The sequence below is a fragment of the Puma concolor genome, chromosome B4, assembly GCF_028749965.1.
Source record: "Puma concolor isolate L17-30 chromosome B4, mPumCon1.1.hap2, whole genome shotgun sequence".
Taxonomy (NCBI): Eukaryota; Metazoa; Chordata; class Mammalia; order Carnivora; family Felidae; genus Puma; species Puma concolor.
In genome coordinates, this window is record NC_141673.1 from 7,117,574 (window position 1) to 7,139,573 (window position 22,000).

General features: G+C 53.6%; 1 protein-coding gene across 3 annotated transcripts; it reads left to right on the top strand.

Annotated features, from left to right (window-relative positions):
* Positions 1 to 4,302: 4,302 nt before the first annotated feature.
* On the top strand, positions 4,303 to 21,998 carry CENPM (centromere protein M). 3 transcript variants are annotated; one of them, XM_086712145.1, is made up of 6 exons: positions 4,303 to 4,438; positions 4,985 to 5,064; positions 6,358 to 6,450; positions 8,602 to 8,681; positions 9,878 to 9,969; positions 20,811 to 21,998. In XM_086712145.1, exons 1-6 carry the CDS (start codon positions 4,382 to 4,384, stop codon positions 20,859 to 20,861), a joined length of 453 nt encoding a protein of 150 aa, XP_086568271.1. In that variant the 5' UTR covers positions 4,303 to 4,381; the 3' UTR covers positions 20,862 to 21,998. The 3 variants fall into 3 exon arrangements, with proteins under 3 accessions (XP_086568271.1, XP_025782623.1, XP_086568272.1); XM_025926838.2 differs by lacking the exon at positions 20,811 to 21,998 and adding an exon at positions 14,067 to 14,901; XM_086712146.1 differs by lacking the exons at positions 4,303 to 4,438; positions 20,811 to 21,998 and adding exons at positions 4,697 to 4,717; positions 14,067 to 14,901.
* The last annotated feature ends 2 nt before the right edge of the window (positions 21,999 to 22,000 follow it).

The following is a 22,000-nucleotide window of genomic DNA, read 5'->3' on the forward strand; positions in this document are numbered from 1 at the left end:
CAAAAGTCTGCTAGAACTGATACATGAATTCAGCAAAGTTGCAGGATACAAAATCAATGTACAGAAATCAGTCGCATTCTTATACACTAACAATGAAGCAACAGAAAGACAAATAAAGAAACTGATCCCATTCACAATTGCACCAAGAAGCATAAAATACCTAGGAATAAATCTAACCAAAGATGTAAAGGATCTGTATGCTGAAAACTATAGAAAGCTTATGAAGGTAATTGAAGAAGATTTAAAGAAATGGAAAGACATTCCCTGCTCATGGATTGGAAGAATAAATATTATCAAAATGTCAATACTACCCAAAGCTATCTACACATTCAATGCAATCCCAATCAAAATTGCACCAGCATTCTTCTCGAAACTAGAACAAGCAATCCTAAAATTCATATGGAACCACAAAAGGCCCCGAATAGCCAAAGTAATTTTGAAGAAGAAGACCAAAGCAGGAGGCATCACAATCCCAGACTTTAGCCTCTACTACAAAGCTGTCATCATCAAGACAGCATGGTATTGGCAGAAAAACAGACACATAGACCAATGGAATAGAATAGAAACCCCAGAACTAGACCCACAAACGTATGGCCAACTCATCTTTGACAAAGCAGGAAAGAACATCCAATGGAAAAAAGACAGTCTCTTTAACAAATGGTGCTGGGAGAACTGGACAGCAACATGCAGAAGGTTGAAACTAGACCACTTTCTCACACCATTCACAAAAATAAACTCAAAATGGATAAAGGACCTGAATGTGAGACAGGAAACCATCAAAACCTTAGAGGAGAAAGCAGGAAAAGACCTCTCTGACCTCAGCCGTAGCAATCTCTTACTCGACACATCCCCAAAGGCAAGGGAATTAAAAGCAAAAGTGAATTGCTGGGACCTTATGAAGATAAAAAGCTTCTGCACAGCAAAGGAAACAACCAACAAAACTAAAAGGCAACCAACGGAATGGGAAAAGATATTTGCAAATGACATATCGGACAAAGGGCTAGTATCCAAAATCTATAAAGAGCTCACCAAACTCCACACCCGAAAAGCAAATAACCCAGTGAAGAAATGGGCAGAAAACATGAATAGACACTTCTCTAAAGAAGACATCCGGATGGCCAACAGGCACATGAAAAGATGTTCAGCGTCGCTCCTTATCAGGGAAATACAAATCAAAACCACACTCAGATATCACCTCACGCCAGTCAGAGTGGCCAAAATGAACAAATCAGGAGACTATAGATGCTGGAGAGGATGTGGAGAAACGGGAACCCTCTTGCACTGTTGGTGGGAATGCAAATTGGTGCAGCCGCTCTGGAAAGCAGTGTGGAGGTTCCTCAGAAAATTAAAAATAGACCTACCCTATGACCCAGCAATAGCACTGCTAGGAATTTATCCAAGGGACACAGGAGTACTGATGCATAGGGGCACTTGTACCCCAATGTTCATAGCAGCACTCTCAACAATAGCCAAATTATGGAAAGAGCCTAAATGTCCATCAACTGATGAATGGATAAAGAAATTGTGGTTTATATACACAATGGAGTACTACGTGGCAATGAGAAAAAATGAAATATGGCCTTTTGTAGCAACGTGGATGGAACTGGAGAGTGTGATGCTAAGTGAAATAAGCCATACAGAGAAAGACAGATACCATATGGTTTCACTCTTATGTGGATCCTGAGAAACTTAAGAGAAACCCATGGGGGAGGGGAACAAAAAAAAAAAAAAAAAAAAAAGAGGTTAGAGTGGGAGAGAGCCAAAGCATAAGAGACTGTTGAGAACTGAGAACAAACTAAGGGTTGATGGGGGGTGGGAGGGAGGAGAGGGTGGGTGATGGGTACTGAGGAGGGCACCTTTTGGGATGAGCACTGGGTGTTGTATGGAAACCAATTTGACAATAAATTTCATATATAAAAAAAAAAATTAAAAAAAAATAAATAAATATTCAGTACATCAAAAAAAAATAAATAAAATAAAAGCAGTGAATCTCTAATCCCCGTGTTCCTCCTCGGGGCTGCCATCCACCAGGTGTATGGGCCTCCATGATGGGTCCTTTGCAGGGCTTGGGGGACATGGGGCACTGGCACACACAAACATAAAGCCCTAGCTACTGGTTTAGCATGAGTAATGGGAAACATAAGAGACAAATCTTACCCAGGAGTTTCATGTCTTCTGCCAGCATCCATGAAACAGTAATGGACTATTACTGAACAATAATAAACAGTGACAGTTTATTAGTTTGTAAATACTGTAAAATCACACAGGCTGTACAGTTCTTAACTGTATGTGAAGTGGAGATTAGTGCTATTGAGAAAATAGAGCAGAAAAAAGGAAGACAGGGAATATGGGGGAGACTTGCTATTTTTTTAAAGATAATGGGGTTTTTTTCAGGGCGCCTGGGTGGCTCAGTTGGTTGAGCGTCTGACTGTTGATTTCAGCTCAGGTCATGATCCCAGGGTTGTGGGATTGAGCCCCACATTGGGCTCTGTGTTGCGCATGGAGCCTGCTTAGGATTCTTTCCCTTTTTCTCTGTCCCTCTCCCCTGCTCAAACACAGTTTTTCTCTCTCCCTCTCTCTCAAATAAAAATGAAATAAAGATAATGAGTTTTTTTGGTAATTATTATTTTTTTATGTACACCCCTGAACTCACAACCCCAAGATCAACAGGGGCATGCTCTACCAACTGAGCCAACCAGGCTCCCCGAGACTTGCTATTTTTTTTAATTTTTTAAAAATATTTATTTATTTTTGGGGCACCTGGGTGGCTCAGTCGGTTGGGCGTTCGACTTTGGCTCAGGTCATGATCTCGTGGTCCGTGAGTTCGAGCCCCGCATCGGGCTCTGGGCTGACAGCTCAGAGCCTGGAGCCTGTTTCGGATTCTGTGTCTCCCTCTCTCTCTGACCCTCCCCTGCTCATGCTCTGTCTCTCTCTGTCTCAAAAATAAATAAATGTTAAAAAAAATTTTTTTTAAATAAACATTTATTTTTGAGAGAGAGAGAGAAAGGCAGAGCAAGAGCAGGGGAGGGGCAGAGAGAGAGGGAGACACAGAATCCAAAGCAGGCTCCAGGCTCCAAGCTGTCAGCAAAGAGCCTGACGCGGGGCTCGAACTCACAAACCATGAGATTATGACCTGAGCCAAAGTCGGATGCTTAACCGACCACCCAGGCACCCCACTGAGACTTGCTATTTTACATAGAGTTGTTAAGAATGGCCTCTCTGCTAAAGTAGCCTTGGAGCAGAAACATGGAGGAAGTGAGGAAACGAGCCAAGTGACTATGGGGGAGAAGAACTTTTCAGCCACAGGGAGCCGCAGGGACAAGGCAGGAGGTGGGAGGATGCTTGGAATACTTTGAAGAACAGCCTAGTGGCCCATGTGGCTAGAGGAGTGTAAGAGGGAGAAGAGCAGAAGATGGGTCAGGGAGATTGTCAGGGACCAGAACACATAGAGCCTCACAGTCCATGTAAGCCGTTTGCAACGTACGCTGAATGAGATGGGAACTATTGGTGGGTTTTGATCAGGTTCTGTTTTATAGGGATGACTCAGATTGCTGTGTGGAGAAGAACCGGTAGCCCTGGGGACCAGAGTGGAAGCAGGGAGCCGGTGAGAAGGTTGTTACAATAGTCCAGGTGAGAGATGACAGTGGCTTGTCCTAGTAGTGGTAGTGGAGGCGGTGAGAAGTGGTCAGCTTCTGGATGCATTTTAAGACTAGAACTCGCAGGCTGGCTTATGGGTTGGATGTGGGGGATGAAGAAGAGGAGCCAAGAATGACCTCAAGTTTTTGTTCTGAGCAGCTGCATGGATGGAGTCAAATGAGATGGGGAAGAAGAAATGAGAGGGGCAGGTTGGGAAGGAATCAAGAGTATGATGAAATGGGGTGCCTGGGTGGCTCAGTCCATTAAGCCTCGGACTCTTGATTTCAGCTCGGGTCATGATCTCATGGGACATGAGATTGAGCCCCGAGTCAGAGCCTGCTTGGATTTCTCTCTCTCTCTCTCTCTCTCTCTCTCTCTCTCTCTCTCTGGCCCTCCCCCGTCGCGCGCCCCTCTCTCAAAATAAAGAACCATGAAGGAGAAAAAAAAAAAAAAGAGCATGATGAATGAGCCTTAGTGAACAAAAACGAACAAATGAATCACTGAACACCTTCTTTCTCTGAGGCAAGGCCTGTCCCCTTGACAGCACTTTAAGAGCCTGGGGGCCGGCGCTGGAACGCCCCCATCAAAAAAGCGGATGTGGATTCCTTTAAGAGAGTTGCTCTACCACGCGAAGCCCCGCCCAACTATGGTCACGCGACCCTCGGTCTTGCACTTAAGGGCGGGCCTCCCTCATTTTGAAAGATCCGCGCGCACTTCCAGAGCTGCGGTTCACCCGCCGACTGGGATGTCGGTGTTGCGGCCGCTGGATAAGCAGCCTGGCCTGAACACGGCCACCATCTTGGTAGGCGTCAGCTGCTCCGCTTCCCCTGACCGCCTTTCCTCTTTGGCGGGGCCTCCACCGTCTGTCTGGCCCTCTGGCCTCTCTGAGGTTCTGATGCGCGCTTTTCGGGCTGGGGTGTGGTGGGCGGGAGGGCCGCATTCTGAACCAATCGGAGTAGCCGCCCTCTGAGTCTGAAGGACGCCCCCACCAATAGATGCGCGGAGGGCTCTTTTCCGGTTTCTGATTGGTGGGGCGGCTGGCCGGGCTGGGACCCGGGAAGCTGTGTTCAGCGCCGGACAGGTAATGGTTTTCCCAGCGTCTCTTGGGTCCGGCCATCCGAGGCAGAGTCTGGGGCAGTTAAGAAGTGCTGTGCAGACAGTACTGGAGCGGGTGCATTCTGGGCCCTCAACTGGGGCCTGGCGGAGCCCTCTCTCGGTAAACGGCGTCGTGCGCGTGGGAGCGGGAATCCTGGGAGTCGAGCGGTCTTGGGTCTGTGGCCTGATCCCCAGGCCCTCCAGCGGGACTGCTGTGCCCAGGCATCAGTAGGCCGCCTTCTCTCCCTGACAGCTGGTGGGCACGGAAGATGCTCTTTTGCAGCAGCTGGCCGATTCGATGCTCAAGGAGGACTGCGCCTCGGAGCTGAGGGTGTAAGTAGCTGAGGCTGGGGGGGGGGGGGGGGGGGTCCCATCGCTCTGCCGTGGCTGAACTGCAGCCTGCTCTTGTAGGCGGGCAGAGGAGCTGCCAGAGAGGAGGGCGCAGGTGGGGCCAGCCCCTCAAGGCGTGATCTGCCTCCAGCTAAGATACCCTCCATCACTCTCTCACACATGTGTTCTGTGTTCCTCTAGCACTTGTCATCATAAGAAATGTCCTTGTTCCCCTGTTTATTTGTTTCCAGCCTGCCACCCCCGTGGACCCAAGGTCAGCTCCTTGAGGTCAGGGGCTTTGATTTTTGTTCACTAGTGAATCCCCAGTGCTTTGAGCAGCACTTGGCACAGAGTAGTGTTCAGTTACCCCCCTAATTTGGAGAAAAGATGACTAAGCAATTAGGTTTTGTTTTTCTTTTTCTAACTGATGGAGAGTAGAAACAGCTGCTGGTGGGAAGCAAGGGACTGAATGTTTGTGGGTGTCATTGCCCTTCATAGATAAGCTGCAAGGGTCCATATGGAAGGAGCATGACCCCACTCTAAAGGGTGCTCCTCCGTGGGAACTTGAAACACCCCTTACTAGGAGAATAAACCCCGTTACAGCACTTTAAAGAATCTCCAATGAGGGAACAAGTTCAGGCGAGAGTGATGAAGGTGACTTACCCAAGGTCACATAGCTGGTAATTGGCAGACCTGAGATTTGAGCCGACTTCTATTGCCCTCCAAGGGGGTTCAGTCTTAACCCCTAGTCTTCACAATCTAACAGCCCTCTTCTGGGTCTCATCTCCCTTCCAGCACACAGTGTAGCTGGCTCACCCCATGCCATCTTATAGCCCCAAATGCCTCTTGCCAAGGCAGTTCCCAACTTTGAGGCAGAAGGAGTCAGACAGAAGTCATCTAGAAAGGACCGGCTCTGCTGTGCCCCTATGCTCGCCTGAGGAGTCTTGCCCACAAAAGCATCAGGGGCATAGGGGAGGAGCCCTTGACACCGTCTTACCCTAGGAAGGTCAGTATGTGAATGGTCACTGTGATGTGGGTACATATATCTTTAGTCTTGCAATTTTTTTTAAACGTTTGTTTATTTTTGAGAGACAGAGAGAAAGCACGAGTGGGGGAGGATCAGAGAGAGAGGGAGACACAGAACCTGAGGCAGGCTCCGGGCTCTGAGCTGTCAGCACAGAGCCCAACGCGGGGCTCAAACTCACGGACCGTGAGATCATGACCTGAGCCCAAGTCGGACGCTTAACTGGCTGAGCCACCCAGGTGCCCCTAGTCTTGCAATTTCTTGTTTTTCAGCCACCTGGCAAGGTCCCTCCCTCTGCCCTCCAGTGTGGATCGGCCCCGAATTGACTTGATCGTGTTTGTGGTCAACCTTCATAGCAAATACAGGTGAGAACCAGAGAATGGGTACCTTCAGGGCTCAGGTAGACCTGGGATGGTGACCTCACCTATGCGGGAAGGAGAAGACACAGGGAGAGGCTGCCTGGGGTTAGCCCAGAGGATGAGGATGGGGAGCCAGTGGCAAGTGTATGATATTTTAAAGACACTGATAGGGGCACCTGGGTGGCTCAGTCGGTTAAGCGTCCGACTCTTGATTTCAGCTCAGGTCATGATCTCGTGGTTCGTGAGTTCAAGCCCTGTATCGGCCTCTGTGCTGACGTCATGGAGCCTGCTTGAGATCCTCTCTCCCTCCCTCTCTGTCTCTCTCAAAAATAAATTTTAAAAATAAACATTAAAAAAAAAAAAAAAAAAAAAAAGACTGGTAAACCCCCAACAGTGCCATCAGTCATTGAGCTAATGTTTTCTGTAGCCTTCTCTGTATCCCTGATGGCAGGCACAGACATGAATGAAATAGACCCCTGTCCCCAAGGTGTTCCCAGCCACTGGGGGAGGAAGCTAGACTCTTGAACACAGAGCTGTAGTAGCTAGCATAGGTACTATAAAAGAAGGATGCATTGGGCTATGAGAACCCCAACAAGACCTGTGACTCTCAGGACATAGGGCAGGGTAGACTTTCTGCTGGAGATGACCAGGTTGAGGTACCGAGGTAAAACTGGGAGTGAGCAGAAGGTTCCAGGTGAAGGGTTAATGTAAAAGGTAAGAGGAGCATAATGTGTGCACAGGACTGTTAAGTCTGGTCCAGGGTCAGGAGCCCAATGTAGTAGCCAGGGAAGCACGAGCGGGTGGTGATGCTTGGGGCCCAGCCTGGCCTCCCTGTGGTGCTGGCAACCTGGGGACAAGACTGCAGCCAACCTGGGGAGTACAGAAGAAGGTTCGCTCTCTCCCTTTGGGGGCGATGGCTGACTGAGGGGAGGCAGGACGCAGCAGCCAGCACAGAAACCAAGGCACATGCCTCGTCATGTGGTGTGTGTTAAGTGAAGGCTGTAGTGGAAACACCTGGAACCAGGGACAGATCGATACCAGCTACGGCCAGCAGCAGGATCAAGTCCAGACCCGCTGCCTGGCCAGCTGGAACAGACGAGCAGTGACTTGGGCCCACAGTGGGGCAGAGAAAGGGCTGAGATCTGCCATGATTGCCAGAGGTCCTGACTCGGCAGATCTGTTCTTTGGGTGAGACCCATCTGTCCACCGAAACTGACTGGGTCTTTGGGGAGATCCTGCTCTGTAGTCACACTGAGGGGCCGAGAGCCATCCTTACTGTTTGCCTTAGGCCTTGCTTGTTCAGGCTGAAACCTTGGCCTGGGTCACCTGACTAAGATGGCTTTTTGACCAGGAGATGACAGATTTCTTTATCATTCCTCGGACACCGGTGAATGAAACCCTTGGCCCAGAAGGTTAAAGGGCCCTTTTCCTGGAGGAAAAGAGTGTTTTCACATACTCGATGTAACTGTAAATACTCTAACCTTATTGGAAAGCAATATGGCAATACCTAGGTACATTTATTTACATATTTATTTGCCTACCTATTTATTAAGTTTATTTATTTTGAGAGAGAGCACGAGCAGGGGAGGGGCAGAGAGAGAGGGAGAGAGAGAGAATCCCAAGCAGGCTCCACACTGTCAGCACAGAGTCCGATGTGAAGCTCGAACCCATAAACTGCGAGATCATGACCTGAGCTGAAACCAAGAGTCGGACACTCGACTGACTGAGGCACCTGGCGCCCACCTAGGTACATTTTAAAAAGACACATAGCTGTGACGCAGCCATTCTACATCTAGCATCGGTGCCACAGAAACATTTGTCTGCATGTGTGAGAATATATATAAAGGAAAAATTCATATGCAAGAGGAATAACGCCCCAAACTGTCAGCAGCAGTTACCTCGGGGATGTTGAGACAGAAGGGTGGTGCCGGAGAGGAGACTTCCTTTTTACAGAATACCTCCATATTCACTATCGGATTGTTGTACAGGCTTGAGTCATTTTGTAATTAAAAATACTCCAACAAAATGAAAGATGAAGTATTCCTCTAGGGGTGTTTCCTCTTACCCTCCTCTCCTTTGGCCTCTCTGGGTTGAGGAACGCAGCCCTCCACCTTCTCTGTGGTAAGGTTTGTCCTGTGGTTCGTTTTCTCGCGCCAGCCTCCGGAACGTGGAGGAATCCCTGCACTATGTGGACGCCACCTTCTTCCTGGGGAAGGCAGCCTTCCTTGCCACCGGCGGTAAGTGCATCCTCCCCCACCCCCCACCGCGGGCGCTGTGTGGCCGGCACTGCGGTGGGGGACTTCTTACTGAGGCCACCCAAGGGACCAAAGAACGTGAGCTTTGGAATCTGACCTGTTGGCGGTGTCTCTGAAAGTGAATCTGAGCAGATCGTTCTGCTGAGATAATTGCTAAGAGTTGCCTGGCGGTTCCCTGTGGCTTGCAGAGTAAAAGCCACGGTCGGTCCTGTAAAGGCACAACTTTGGCCTTCCACCTTCCTGTCTAGTCTCGTCTCCTGTTCCCGGCCCCTTCTTTGGTTCAGCTTCTCCTTCTCTGAGCAAGGCCTGCCGTTCCTGAGAGCCTTTGTAACACTAACAGCGGAAATAGCAACAACTGACCTTTATTGAGCCCTCACTGCACACCAGACACTGTTCTAAAAGTGCTTCGTTTCTGGATCACATAATCTCCGCTACAAACAACCCTCTGAGGTACATACTGTTATCTTGGTTTTAGAGCTGAGGAAACTGGAGCCTTGAGGTGAACCAGCTTGTCCAAGGCCCACAACTAAAAAGTGGTAGAGCCCATATTCATACCTAGATGGTCCTATTCCAGAGCCCATGCCCTTCGTGATTCTATCATATAGCTTCTCCTGGATGCTTTTTTCTTCTTTGTCTAGCTAACCCCTATTTCCTGTCCCCTCGGATTCACCTCCCTGACCAGCCCTGCAGTCTGGGCCCCGAGGTGTCCATCCCACGCATGCTTCTGTCGTATAGACTCCCCACCCTTCCACCTACACCGATAGCGTGTCTGAGCTGCCCTCCTCCACCCAGCTGAACTGCCAAGTCCTTGGGGGGAGGGCCTGGCACAGATTATGCTCAATGAGCATTGATGAATAAATGAAAGCCGGGTCATTTCTATATATTAATTCACCGAATCTCTATAGTAACTCGGTGGAGTGGGGGCTGTTACCATCCTTCTCTTCTAGATGAGGAAACTCAGGTTTTTATAGAGCACTCTCTCAAAGCCCTTTCAGCTTTATTTTCTAATTTAATGGTCTTGGCTGCCCCGAAAAGAAGGTTGAACAGGACTGTCCCCTCACTGACTAGTAAGCAGCTGAGGCCCAGATAGAGGTAGTGAATGACTTCGCCCAGTGCTTCCTGGATGACTGCCACGAAGGTAGAGATTACAGCCTGTAGCACTCACGGCTTCTTTGCAGCTGGGCGAGAGAGTCACTGCAGTGTCCACCGAAACACGATCATGAAGCTGGCCCACACCTACCGAAGTCCTCTGTTCTTCTGTGACCTGGAGGTAAGGACAATAATCGAGGGGGTGCAGGGAAAGGGCAGTCAGCACAGTAGGTGTGTCGAGAGTGCTCTTGGAGAGTCAAGTGCCGAGTGAGGAGGTCCTGATGTGGAGACACAAGATCCTAATTTGGATCTTGGCTTCTCTGCTCACTGGCTGGACCTTGGGTAGGTCTGTCACCCTAAGCGTTGGGGCGCACAGATGTAAAGTAGGGTGACAGTATGCATTCAGCCTGAGTGCCTCTTTCATGCCAAGTGCAATCACTTGTTGCCTTCTCTTCTTTTGCTTCGTTTTCTCCCATAACTAAGTTTTATGTATGTCATGTGGGTCCTTGTTAATATCTCACTCTCCCGCTGGGCTGTAAGGGCGTGAGGCCAGGCGTCTTGTCTGTTTCATTAACCAGTGCCCCCTCATGTCCGTCCTCAGTCAGAATGCCCCTGTTCCCCTTACTCCCTTGGACCCCAGACCTTGTCTAGTCCCAGCCTGGGGCAGGACATTCAGCAGGGAAGGCGGGTGGGTGGGGGAGTAGAGGGTTGGAGGGACACATAGGGTGTCCGTTCTGTCCCAACTCACTTCTGTTGGTGTTTCTCATAAGGTGAGTCTAATTATAAGCGTCTCAGAGCAGATTTCTATTTTGCTGATATACTTCGCTCTCCAGCCTCGCTTTCTGGAACATGAATCCTGACGTTTTGCTAAAAGTGCTCAGCAGCTGTCCCCTCTGGGAGGCTTGCTGAGGGCTCCCGGGACCTGGGCCACCCCACCCACGTCGCAGGCCTGCTTGGTTTTAGAGTGTGTTTATTGGTTTTGAAGTTCATTTCCGCTGTGTTCTTGGTCCTGCACCTGTCCCCAAAGGTAAAGTGATATAATGCAGAGAGAACTGAGTCAGCACACTGTCCCTTACCACCACCCAGACCAGGGATTCTTATTCATGGGTCTGTGGACCCCTCTGGCCTGAGGGTAGAATTCAGGGGATCGGTGAACTTGTATAAGAGAAAAAAAAATACTTTTTTTTCCCATTAAACTCTAAGTGAAATTTGGCGGTGTGAATACAGGCAAGAGATGTCAGTCTTAGCAGTATTTGCCTGGGGCTGTTACCAGCAGAAAGGGCAGATATTTCCATCTCATAAGAGGATGGGGCAGATCTCCTTGTTCAATGAACCCATAAAGATGCGCATACCCCTTGGTCACAAATTCATTTTTCATGCTTGACGACTATTTTAGTCAGCACTCTGACCTCACAGGATGCTGAGGCCTGGGGCACACGCGAAGTGCCCACCCTTCCAGACTTTCCCCACAACATACCCCAGAAACCCAAGACTTGGAGAGGAGAGGCAACTCGCTCAGTCATACAGCTAGTAAGTTAAACGGTAGAGCCAGCAGGTTTGCACGCTGCTGTCTCTTTTCCTTCTTAGGCTGCTAACTGTGGCTTTGAAAGTCACTTCCCCCACGCAGCCTTCGTCTTCCTGTCTCTAAAGGGGAATCATCATCTTTGCCCCACAGCTTAGGTACCTTAAACCTTAGGTGGTTCTGGCTGAGAGGCCCCCCAGCCTGGCGCCGTGTGGTGTAGTTCTCTTTGTGGTCAGTAGGTGGCAGGCCGTACCAGGTATGAGGAGCCTGACCGCTCTCAAGGAAAAGGCCTGCGTCCGCCCGTCTAGTTCCAGCCGTAGCAGCTGGCCTGCTGGCAACGCAAACCTGGCATTCCCTCACATGAAGCGCCCGGTGGTTGGACAGCCCTCACTCCTCATACCTGTGCTGTCCTTTTTATTTATTTATTTATTTGTATTTAGTTAATTTTTTTGAGAGAGAGAAGGGGTGGGTACAAGTGAGCGAGGGGTGGAGAGAGAGAGAATCCCACGAGGGGCAGAGAGAGAGAAACGGGGCTCACCCGAAGTAGGGCTCGAGCTCACCCGCGGGGAGGGGGAGAGGTTCGAACTCATGAACCGTGAGATCATGACCTGAGCCCAAATCCGATGCTTAACTGACTGAGCCACCCAGGCGCCCCCTGTGGTGTCCTTTTTAGGGCACAGTCCTCCACATATCTGAGTTTGAGCTTCGCCATGTTTTAAGGTCTTGGCACGGTAGGAATTGTCAGCCCCCTTTTACATGTGAAGAAACACATTCACGGAGCTGTGGGATTGGCCCAGTGAATTTATCTCCTAGCTCTGCTCTCCTAGCTCTGCTCTCCTAGCTCTGCCAGTGGGGCCCCGCGCTGCTCCCTGAGCACACGAATGAGTCAGGCATGGAGCCTGCCGTCTCAGAACCTGGTGAGGCAGAGACTTCCACCCCCGGCGGCTAGACCCAGCAGTCATGGTGTAGACGTGAAGGACGTGCAGAGACCTGGTGGCCTGGCATGGGAAGAAGCCGTTCCTTCCTGTAGGTGACAGGAGCCATCTGATGTAGTCAGGCTTGGGTTTGGGGGCCGCACCTCTGGAGTGTCGTGTGTGGATTGGAGGAGGCTTGGCCAGAGCTGAGGCTTGGGGTCGAGGCTGCTGCAGGAGGCCAGCCGGGGAGCCTGAGTGAGAGCGGCAGCAGCAGCTGGGAGGCCTCTTTCTGAGACGAAGGCCACGGAAGTCAGAGTAAGGATTTAGTCAACAGATATTTTTAGGTACTTACAGTGTGCCAAGCACTGTTCTGGGCCCAAGGGATGCATAGAGCAAAACAGTAAAAAAGGGGGAAAAAAAAATCTCAGCTCTGTCGTAGCAGAGGAAACATGTAAAGAAGTAAAATGCGTGGGGCACCTGGGTGGCTCAGTCATTTAAGCATCCGACTCTTGGTTTCGGCTCAGGTCATGATCTCACGGTTCATGAGTTTGAGCCCCACGTCGGACTCTGCACTGAGCACGGAGACTGTTTGGGATTTTCTCTCTCCCTCTCTCTCTGCTCCTCCCCCAGTCATGCTGTCTCTGTCTCTCTCAAATAAATAAACTTTAAAAAAAGGACAAAAAAAAAAAAAGTAAAACGCGTTAGAAAATGAGGATGTGACGGTCAAGAGGCGGTAAAGCAGTAAGGTTTAGTGTCAGTGGCCGGGGGTGACTGTTAAAGAGATCTGTGGAGGCAGTAGGGAGGCAAGCCGTGGAGACTCCTGGTGGAGGAGCACATGGGGCCAGAGGAGTGTGGAGACTTGCCTGGTGGGTCCAGGGTCCCCCAGGGAGGGCTCCCTGGAGATGCGTCAGAGTGACAGCGGGGCCAGAGCCGGAGGGCCTCATGGGTCTTAGTAAAGGCAGTGGCTTTCACTCTGAGTAAAACTGGAGCCACAGGGAGGGGTGTGGGGGCAGGGAGGGGTGTGGCCCGACATGGGTTTTACTTATTTTTATTTTCCACTTACGTGATGTGGGTTTAAATGGATCCCTTAGATGTGGCACAGAGGAGGGGGCAGCCCGTGAGGCCAGAGGAGAGGAGAGGCCAGGGGAGTGTGGGGTCCCGGGGGCAGGTAGAAAAGCATCCCAGGGACGGGGCGCGGCTACGGCAGGGTCTGCTGAGAGGACACTCGGGGAGAAGGACAGCTGCCTCTGGATTTGGAAAGAGGAGTCGCAAGTGACAAAGGCGGAAGCAAGAGCAGGAGGGCCGAGGGTGCCCAGTCCCTAGTTTGGGCGACTGGTTGGACGCTCATGCCCCCTTCCCCGGTCAAAGCAGGAGCAGAGGGAGGACGAGCTGGTCCTGCGGCGCCAGCCCCGTTTGGCGGGGGAGGGCGGCTCAGCATCGTTCTTCCTTCACCAGGCACTGATTCCCTGGTGCCAGGCCCTGGAACAGAGTCACCCGCCCTACGTGACCCCACCCCACAGCGCCTCTGGGCCCCTGCCTTCAAAAGCAGGGACTCTTTGTTGATGGCACCTCCCTGTCCCCCTGAGGGCCACTGCCTGTCGGCCCCCCTTTTCCATCCCTCAGCTCCCAGGTAAGGAGCCTTCGGGGCCTCTGCCTCCCGGGCGCTGTCTGGAACTAGCCCGGATCCAGATCCCTGTTCTGCGGCCACTAGACAGTTTACCCAGCTTCGCCAACCTTGCCTGCTAAGCCCCATATCTCGGCTTCCAGCCCCTTCTGGCGGGCCGTGCGGCAGGACCGGTTGCCCCCGACCCGCCTCCCCCATCCTCTCTTCTCCCCCTGCAGATAGAAGGCTTTCGGGCCACCATGGCACAGCGCCTGGTACGCATGCTGCAGATCTGCGCTGGCCACGTGCCCGGTGTCTCAGCCCTGAACCTGCTGTCCCTGCTGAGGAGCTCTGAGACCCTGGCCCCAGAGGACCTGTAAGGACTGCTGGCCCCCGAGCCGCCGCCCCCCCGCCTGGTGACTGGTAGACTTCCGCTGTCGCTGAAGACGGGGTCGGGGCTTGGCGGGCCCTGGCTCGGCGGTCAGATGCCCGCACGACCCAACTCGTCCCAACTCGTCCGCGCTCCAGTGGGGAGCCCAGCTGGCGGGCCTGCAGCTCCTTCCCTCCCGCAGAGCCCGTGTCTTCACCCACCTGCCCGGATACATCGCCACTTCAGGCTCCATTTGAACAAAGCGTCCACGGCTCAAAACGATTCAGAAAACCGCTGGCCTCCTCCATCACCTTGATTTTGCAGATGAGGACACGGACTCGGAACAGTGAGGAGGGCCGGGCAGAGGGGGCATTGCACTCTGTGACCCAATCCGACCCACATCCTGGCCTTGCCGTTCTTCAGGAACCTGGTGTTGCCGTTTGGAGCCTCAGTTTCCCCGGGTGCGGAGTGGAGGTCGTCCTGCTGACCTTGTTGGGTTGTGAGGACTGAGTGAAGTGACCGAGGGGACAAGGCTGTGGTTGTATTTCTCCCTCCACTTGTTGTGTGCTCTAGGTATTTCATAATCCGTTGTATCAAGGTGCCAGCCAATTGCTCAGGGAACAGTAACCATTGTTTGAAATCACACAGAACTGGGTTCAAAAGCTGGTGCAAAGCCAGGAATTAAACCGTTTGTGAACTCCTAAGTTGCAGAGAATTATGGGCTGGCTCCCCGCTCGGCAGTGAGAGGTTGTGCCTTGACCGTGGCTCCTCTTCTCCTTTGGGTCTAGTTAGAATTTGCCAAAGTGCCAGGGTCGGAATCCAGAAATGCTGTCAGCCAGGTCGGGGCTCCTGCCGCTCCTCGGTGGCCAGCTGGGCACACAGGAGTTTGGGGGCAAACGGGGGTTGGTGGACGAGACCTCAGGAGGAGAGCCAGGTCTGGGCTCCCTTGGACCATGCCGGCTCCCCCCACCCCTACCCTGCTTGTCTGTGCTGGGGCCTCCTCGTGCCCCAGCCTGGCACCCCGGGCAGGGCCGGCACTGCCACAGCCCCAGCCCCAGCCCGTGCTCTTTGCGAGATTGGGCCGACTTGAAACTCATGGCGGGCGTCGTGAGGACACGGCCTGCCCTTCTTTCCGTGGGCTTCTGCCAGAGCTTGACCCAGCACCGCACCCCTAGTGCTCAGTAGGTTTTGGCGGCCAAACACCGGGCTGATTTGAGGCCATCCTGTGGGCCCCCCTGAGAACGTCAGCCCCGCAGATTCGGGTCAGGGTCCCCAGCGTCCCCAACACAGCAGGGCACCACACGCTCCAGTCTCCTCGCGCCACTGCTCCTGTGACCCCCAGCAGATCCTGTGAGGTGGACCATGTTTCCCTACTTCAGCTGACAAAGCACTGCTGTCACCAGAGGTGTGTCCTTGTCACAGAGCCATTCGGGCAGCCGACCTCCGGCCCCACCTTCTTTTTCCTTCCAGTTGTTTTCTTACGTGCCTAATGGTTGAACAAAGGTTTGGGCACTTCTGGGCAGGCCCAGAAGTGGACGCACAGGCCTCATGCCCGAGAAAGCAGCTACCGGGAAGGGCAGGCTCTTAAGGAGCCACTCGCTTGGGGCGGGGTCCGCACCTCAGGACAGGACTGCGAGGTGCCAAGGTGGCCATTAGCACAGGGGCAGACCTGCTGGAGGAGGGGGCGGGGAGCAGGGCAGGAGCGCTGCCCGTGCCAGGACAGTCACGGCTTCAAGCACGGGGCTCACAACACGCCCGCGGCCCGCTCGAGGGGCTCCTCAGTGTCGGGGAAGGCAGGCCAGCTTCTGTGCTGAGATGGACGCATCCAGGGTTGAAGGAAGAGGCCAAGGTGAGAGATAAAAATGGTTGTTGATCTCAGAGGAGATGGGCAGGATCGGCAGAGGTCCAGGGAAAGCCAGCCTTCTTGGTACCCTGGGCCATAAAGGGTGGGGTTTTGCAGGGCAGCGTGGGGAGCAGGTGGAGGGCGGGCAGGTCTTTGGGAGCTAATGGAGCATGTATCCAAGCAGGGGAGGAAGGCAGTGTGGATACAGCCTGCCTGCCTCTGTTGAGCATGTCCCTTATCGGAGACAGGGGGAAGTCCTCCCATAACCCTTAACCTCCCCCCAGCCAGCATGGGGCACATTCCCTCTCTCTCTCTCTCTCTCTCTATCGAGTCTCTGTGCCGTGTTTTCTTTGCCACCTGGTGCCATTTAACAAGAGAAGTGGCATCACACTCCAGCCAAGGACTTGAGAGCTTTCCAAGTGCCGGGGGAACACGATGCTGTCAACTGCTGCCAGCTCTAGCGGGCTTGGCAGGGGCCCAGGAACCAGAGGCCGCCTCTGCCCCACAGCAGAGCTGAGCAATCAGTTCCCAACCAGCAGTTAGCAGCCCTCCCAGGCCTGCTGCCCCTGGCCAGGGAGTGTGGCTGCTCGGCCCTGTCTGGAGACCAGGGATACGGCCTGGGAGGCAGTCCTATCAAGGGAAGTGATGGAAAACCAGTCTTTACACCCCAGTGGTGCCTGGAATTGGTGCTCGGTGCCGTGTGGGATCACCACGGTGGAGGGAGACGGGAGAGGCTGCCCTTGGCTTCTTATGATCTCGTGACCTTGGGCAGGTCACTTACCCTCCGAGAGCCTCAGGTTCCTTATCTGTAGAACGAGATCAGGCTAATTAACACCTCTCTCCCCAGCCGGTGTCAGGACTGAGCATGAGAAACCGTTATTTTAAACACAAGACTTTAAGCAAACGTCAGAACTCTCAGGCTGGCCTTGGTCTCAAGGTGGGCATGTTGGAGGCAGTTACAGGGGGTGGGCTAGCGGTCTGAATGGGTGGGCGGCCTGAGGCTCCTGGAGGAGAGGCCTTCGTGCCGGACCTTGAGCTGCCGCATCCATGCCGTGTATGCGGAGGGAAGAGGGGGGTTCGGGCCCCTGCTGTATAGATGAGGTATCTGAGGCTCTCAGAGGGGCGGGGCCTGTTCGGGGTCCCAGGTTCTTTGTTCCTGGGGCCCACCCCAGGGAGCTCACACCCTCCGTAGGAGATGGCCCAGGCCTGCATGTTCTGGCCCTGATCTGATGGTGTTTCCCACCCCTGCCGAGGAGGGGGCTCTGCAACGTGGCACCTGAGCCTCCTTCACCCCTCAGTGAGCAAACGCAGGGGCGGCCCAGGGCCGGGCTCAGACAGGGGACCCTGGTCACAGAGGGGAAGTGATGCAGTGGGAAAGGACCCAGCCTCCGAGTCTCACTGACTTGGGGTCTGTGGCCAACTTGCAGTGTGACCTGGGGCGGATCACTTCCTGTCTTCCCATCCCCACAGCCTCTTGAGGTTCGTGTTAAGTCTCAGCTGCACCTGCCCCGTGTGTGCCCTCCACAGGCTGGTTGTGCCCAGGGGTGTGGGCGGCAAGGGGAGCCCTGGGGAGTTCTTGAGATAAAGGCCTGCCACAGCCTGCCCCTCCCCCCACGTACCTGGTGCTGGGCCAGGCCTACCTGACAGGCCCCCGGGCAGAAAGGTACCCTTTGCCCGAGGTACCTGCCGGCTTAACCTCCTTCCCGCAGCCTCCCCTGGGGCCATAAGGATGCAGGCAGAGAATCAGTGTGGAAAGACTTCTCGTAGATACCTGGAGACTCAAGGGGCAGAGGCGTGGAGGGTGGGGACAACGTGATGCGTTGTCAGGCCCTGCCCAAATCGGAGTCCCACCTGAGTTTGACCCTGTGGACTGAGGGCTGCTGAGGACCAGCTCTGGAAGGGAGAGAGGGTGGGTTGTCCCAGTGCCCCTGACCTGGACGGAAGGCAGCCTTCCTTGGAGGCCGCACTCTTACATCAGAAGAAATGCCAAAGGCATTTGGGGATCCCCGGGAGCTAACATTTGTCAGATGCCCGGTCTGGCGATATAATGGCCCTGCAGAGCCAGGCCCAGAGGGCTCCCAGAACCTGATCATCCTCTGCCGTGTTCAGCCACAGGCTCCTCAAGGGCTGGACCTGACCTCCTCCCACCTGCTGACCAGGAGAGGACCCCACAGATGTGTGTGCCGTGGTAGCAGTGGTGAGAGCTCAGGACCGGGGGGCTGCGTGGCTCGCCCCTGATCCTTCTGACCCTGCTTTCCTCTTTGTAAAGTGATATTCACGATGCCACCTCCCCTACGGGGTTGAGGCAAGCACTGTGGATTCATGCAGGGCACAGGGCCAGGCAGGTGACTAGTCGGTACTGGCCACTGCCGTTTTCCTGGTTGCTGTGCCGTTCCCTGGGCCTCGTCTGCTCCTCCCTAGACATCCTGGGGGAGTCACTCTCCCCTCCATCCCTGTGTTCCGAGGTCTCAGCAAGCCTTCCCGGCCCCCCCCCCCGCCAGGCCCTCCCTGCCACCCTTCCCTCCTGAAATTGTCTCCCCAGCACTTCCCAGCCCCTTACCTACTGTACGGTTTCACCATTTAGGTTTTGTCCCGGTTGTCTCCCCAGAACATAGAACAGTGCCTGGTACATAGTGAATCTCAGTAAATATTTGGTGAACGAATGGAGGTGTCTGCTCACGGAGTCGGCCTGTGCATCATTCATACGGGACCAAAAACCTGAAGGAGGTCCAGAGCCAGGGGCCCTTGTCCCCGCCTGGTGCCTTGAATGAGGCCTGAGGGAAGGCAGCCGCTGGGGAGGCTCCCTGCTCTCTCACCTCCCCACCCCTGCCTTACAGCAGCCTTCCGCCTTCCACCTGCTGGCCTGGAGCCCAGAGATGAGGACTCTACTCCCTGTGGCTGTGATGCTAATGAGCTGGGGTCTCCGTTCTGACCTCACTTTGAGGGCCGTGTCCTCTCTCTCCGGGCCATGCTGAGAACGGGCTGCCCTGGCCAGCAACCCCGAGGAGCGTTAGACTGCGCGTGTGTGCGTGCACGTGTGCATGTATGGAGGTGGGGATGAGGGCTGGAGGACAGGCAGCTTGGGCCTGTGAAAATCTGGGCAAGGATTTTGTAACTGCTTCATGGAAGGGCGTAGCTGCCCTTGCACAGCTTGGAGTCAGGGGGAGAAGGGCCGGGGACTCTCCAGCCCCACAAGGACTTCGTATCCATCCCCTGCCTCTCCCACCCCTTGTCCTAGTGTCCAGAGGCCCAAAGCCACATTCTTCCCGCTGTCCCCAGCGAGAGGGACTTTCTGGCAGTGTCCTGTTTGTCAGAGCTAAACACACGAGAAAGGCAAAGGGAGTCTCTACCCTGGGGACCCTGGCTGCTCCTGCTCCTGCGACGAAATCGAAGGGGAGAGCCCACAGGGCCCAGGAGGGCAGGGAAGCCAACAGAACAGCTCACACTTCGGACCCCTATAGGAATCACAATACCTGCTCTTCCGCAGGAACTTACGTGAGAATTTAAAGGCGCAAGGCAGGATAGGAGGAAAAAGTCCACAGGCTCCCTCTGGGGACAGCAGGGGAAGGCCCTTTCTTACTCACAGATTTCTGTATGGTTTGAGGGTTTTTTCATGAGAACGTGTTCAGGTATTACAGAATTACAACAAAAGCAACTTTTACGTCAGGAGCGCACGCATCCTGGGTCTCCGCGTACTTTCACAATTAGATCTAGGGGGCCAGGCGTCTCTGTCGCCCAGGGACTGCCCCAGCTTGACACTGAGCTGGTCCAACTGGCAGTTTCCTCATTTCCCCCACCCTGTCCCCGAGGCACGAAGGGCACCGGCCACGCTTCGCAGCCGGGTGGGCACAGACCCTGTCCAGACTCCCCGTTCGCACTGGGTCATCCCTTTGCCCTCGAGAGTCCCTGTTCCCCATCTGGAAAACGGACATTATAATACTGCCTGTGTCAGAGCCATTGGGAGGGTGTTTCGGGGGGGAATTTGAGGGACAAAGATCGTTGGAGACTCCTTTTCCCCTGACCCCAAATTAACTATTCTTTTAAACAATTCATCAGGGAACGAAAACGTGAGAACACTAAGAGACATTCGATTAGGTAGGCTTTTTTCAGCTACAAAGTCCCTTATTTTCTATTCAGTACGTATGAGGTGATGATATCAAATTATTTAAAGTAAAAACCATCAGGGCACCTGGCTGGCTCAATCAGTGGAGCATGTGACGCTTGATCTCGGGGTTGTGAATTCAAGCCCCACGTTGGGTGCAGAGATTATTAAATAAGTAAATAAAAATAAATAAAAATCTTGGGGCACCTGGGTGGCTCAGTCGGCTAAGTGCCCAGCTCGGCTCTTGATTTCGGCTCAGATCATGATCTCATGGTTTGTGAGATTGTGCCCCACATTGGGCTCTGCACTGGCAGCACAGGAGCCTGCTTGGGATTCTCTCTCTGTCTCTCTCTCTCTCTCTCTGCCCCCTCCCTGCTTGTGCTCTGTCTCTTTCTCTCTCAAAATAAGTAAACATGAAAAATATTTTAAATAAAAATCTTAAGTGAGTAAAAATGATCAAAAGAACAAAAATTTGCAAAAACCACATTGATTTGTGAAACTAACTCCTCTCTCGGACACGTCTCCGTCAAGAAGTGACGTAGAAGACTTGAATAAAGAAATTCCTAATCTTGACTGAAGAGCTGTGTAAACCAAAATAAGGACTACGTTGAGGATTTAACCTAATATTTATCACATTGGTCTGTTGGGGAAATTTCTCTTAACTGCAGAGTCGAGATTCAAGGCCTCCCGCCCCCTCCCCTTTCAGGAGCCACGAGTGAAGAGGTTTGTCCAGGGCCAGGCACCTGCCCATGCCACTGACCTGGATCGCACACGCTTCTCGCTGTTACCCCTTTGTCCTGGGCACGTGCTCCGGGCACACAGGAGGCACCGAGCGAACGGTCGCTGTCCTCCTCCGGCTTGGGCCCCTGAAGACCACCTCCCGTGCTTTCTACTGGAGCCGGTGCAGCCACAGTGAGACAGACAGAGGCCCACGTGGCCCGTGCAGAAGTGGCTCACGGAAGTGGCCCCAGACCGGCCCCACTGGCCCACCCTCTCCTAGGGACGGGGTCCTCATGCCAGGTTCCCACAAGACTCCGTCCGCTCGGCCCGAAGGCGTGAGGTTTAAAGGAGGCGTCCGGGTCCAATGTAAGGGCTCTGCGGTCCTGAGAGCGAAAGGTAGTAACGGCACCACCGTGATGAGGGTGGGGATTCCGCCCCCACCTCCCTGCCCCCGCTCCCCTCCAGGCCCCTGGCTCCCCCACCCCCTCACTGCACACCCACACTCGCACCCACACCCACCATCCCAGACCCACTTCTCCTTTGCAGCTGCCCTGCCGCCTACACCTTCCTGCCATGGAGTTGCTCGCCCGTGGGCAGGGGACGGAGAGGCAGTGGGCCAGGGCTCCTGGGGGTCAGCCGACTCAGGGGTCCGTGAGTCCTCAGGGTCCCCTGAGCCAGAAACCTGGGGACCAGCCTTTCTCGCCTCACTCCACAGCATCACTCTTTGCTCCTAAACAACTTCTATAGTTTTACTGTTTTTAAAATTTGTTTAAAGTTTAATTTGTTTTGAGAAGAGAGAGAGCACAGGGGAGGGGCACAGAGAGAGGGAGAGAATCCCAAACAGGCTCCGTGGGGCTTAATCTCCTGAACCCGTGAGATCATGACCTGAGCCGAAATCAAGAGGTGGATGCTCGACCGACTGAGCCAACCAGACTCCCAGCTCCTAAACAGCTTCCAGATGGTTCCCCTCCCTGGTCCATGATGTCCTGTCTCCAACTCTGCAGCAGCCAGAGAGAAGGCCCCTTCTAAAGCAGAGTTCAGAGAAGCTCTCCTTTCACTCCAGCACCTCCTGGGGCTCCTCACTGCCCAGGAGCCTGAGGTCTGAGGCCTGGCCCATCTGCCTCCCCCCCCCCCCCCC

Coding starts and splice junctions, on each gene's coding strand:
- CENPM (XM_025926838.2), top strand. CDS start 4,382: ATGTCGGTGTTGCGGCCGCTGGATAAGCAGCCTGGCCTGAACACGGCC. Junction 5,065..6,357: donor TGCGCCTCGGAGCTGAGGGT/GTAAGTAGCTGA, acceptor CTTGTTTTTCAG/CCACCTGGCAAGGTCCCTCC. Junction 6,451..8,601: donor AACCTTCATAGCAAATACAG/GTGAGAACCAGA, acceptor TTCTCGCGCCAG/CCTCCGGAACGTGGAGGAAT.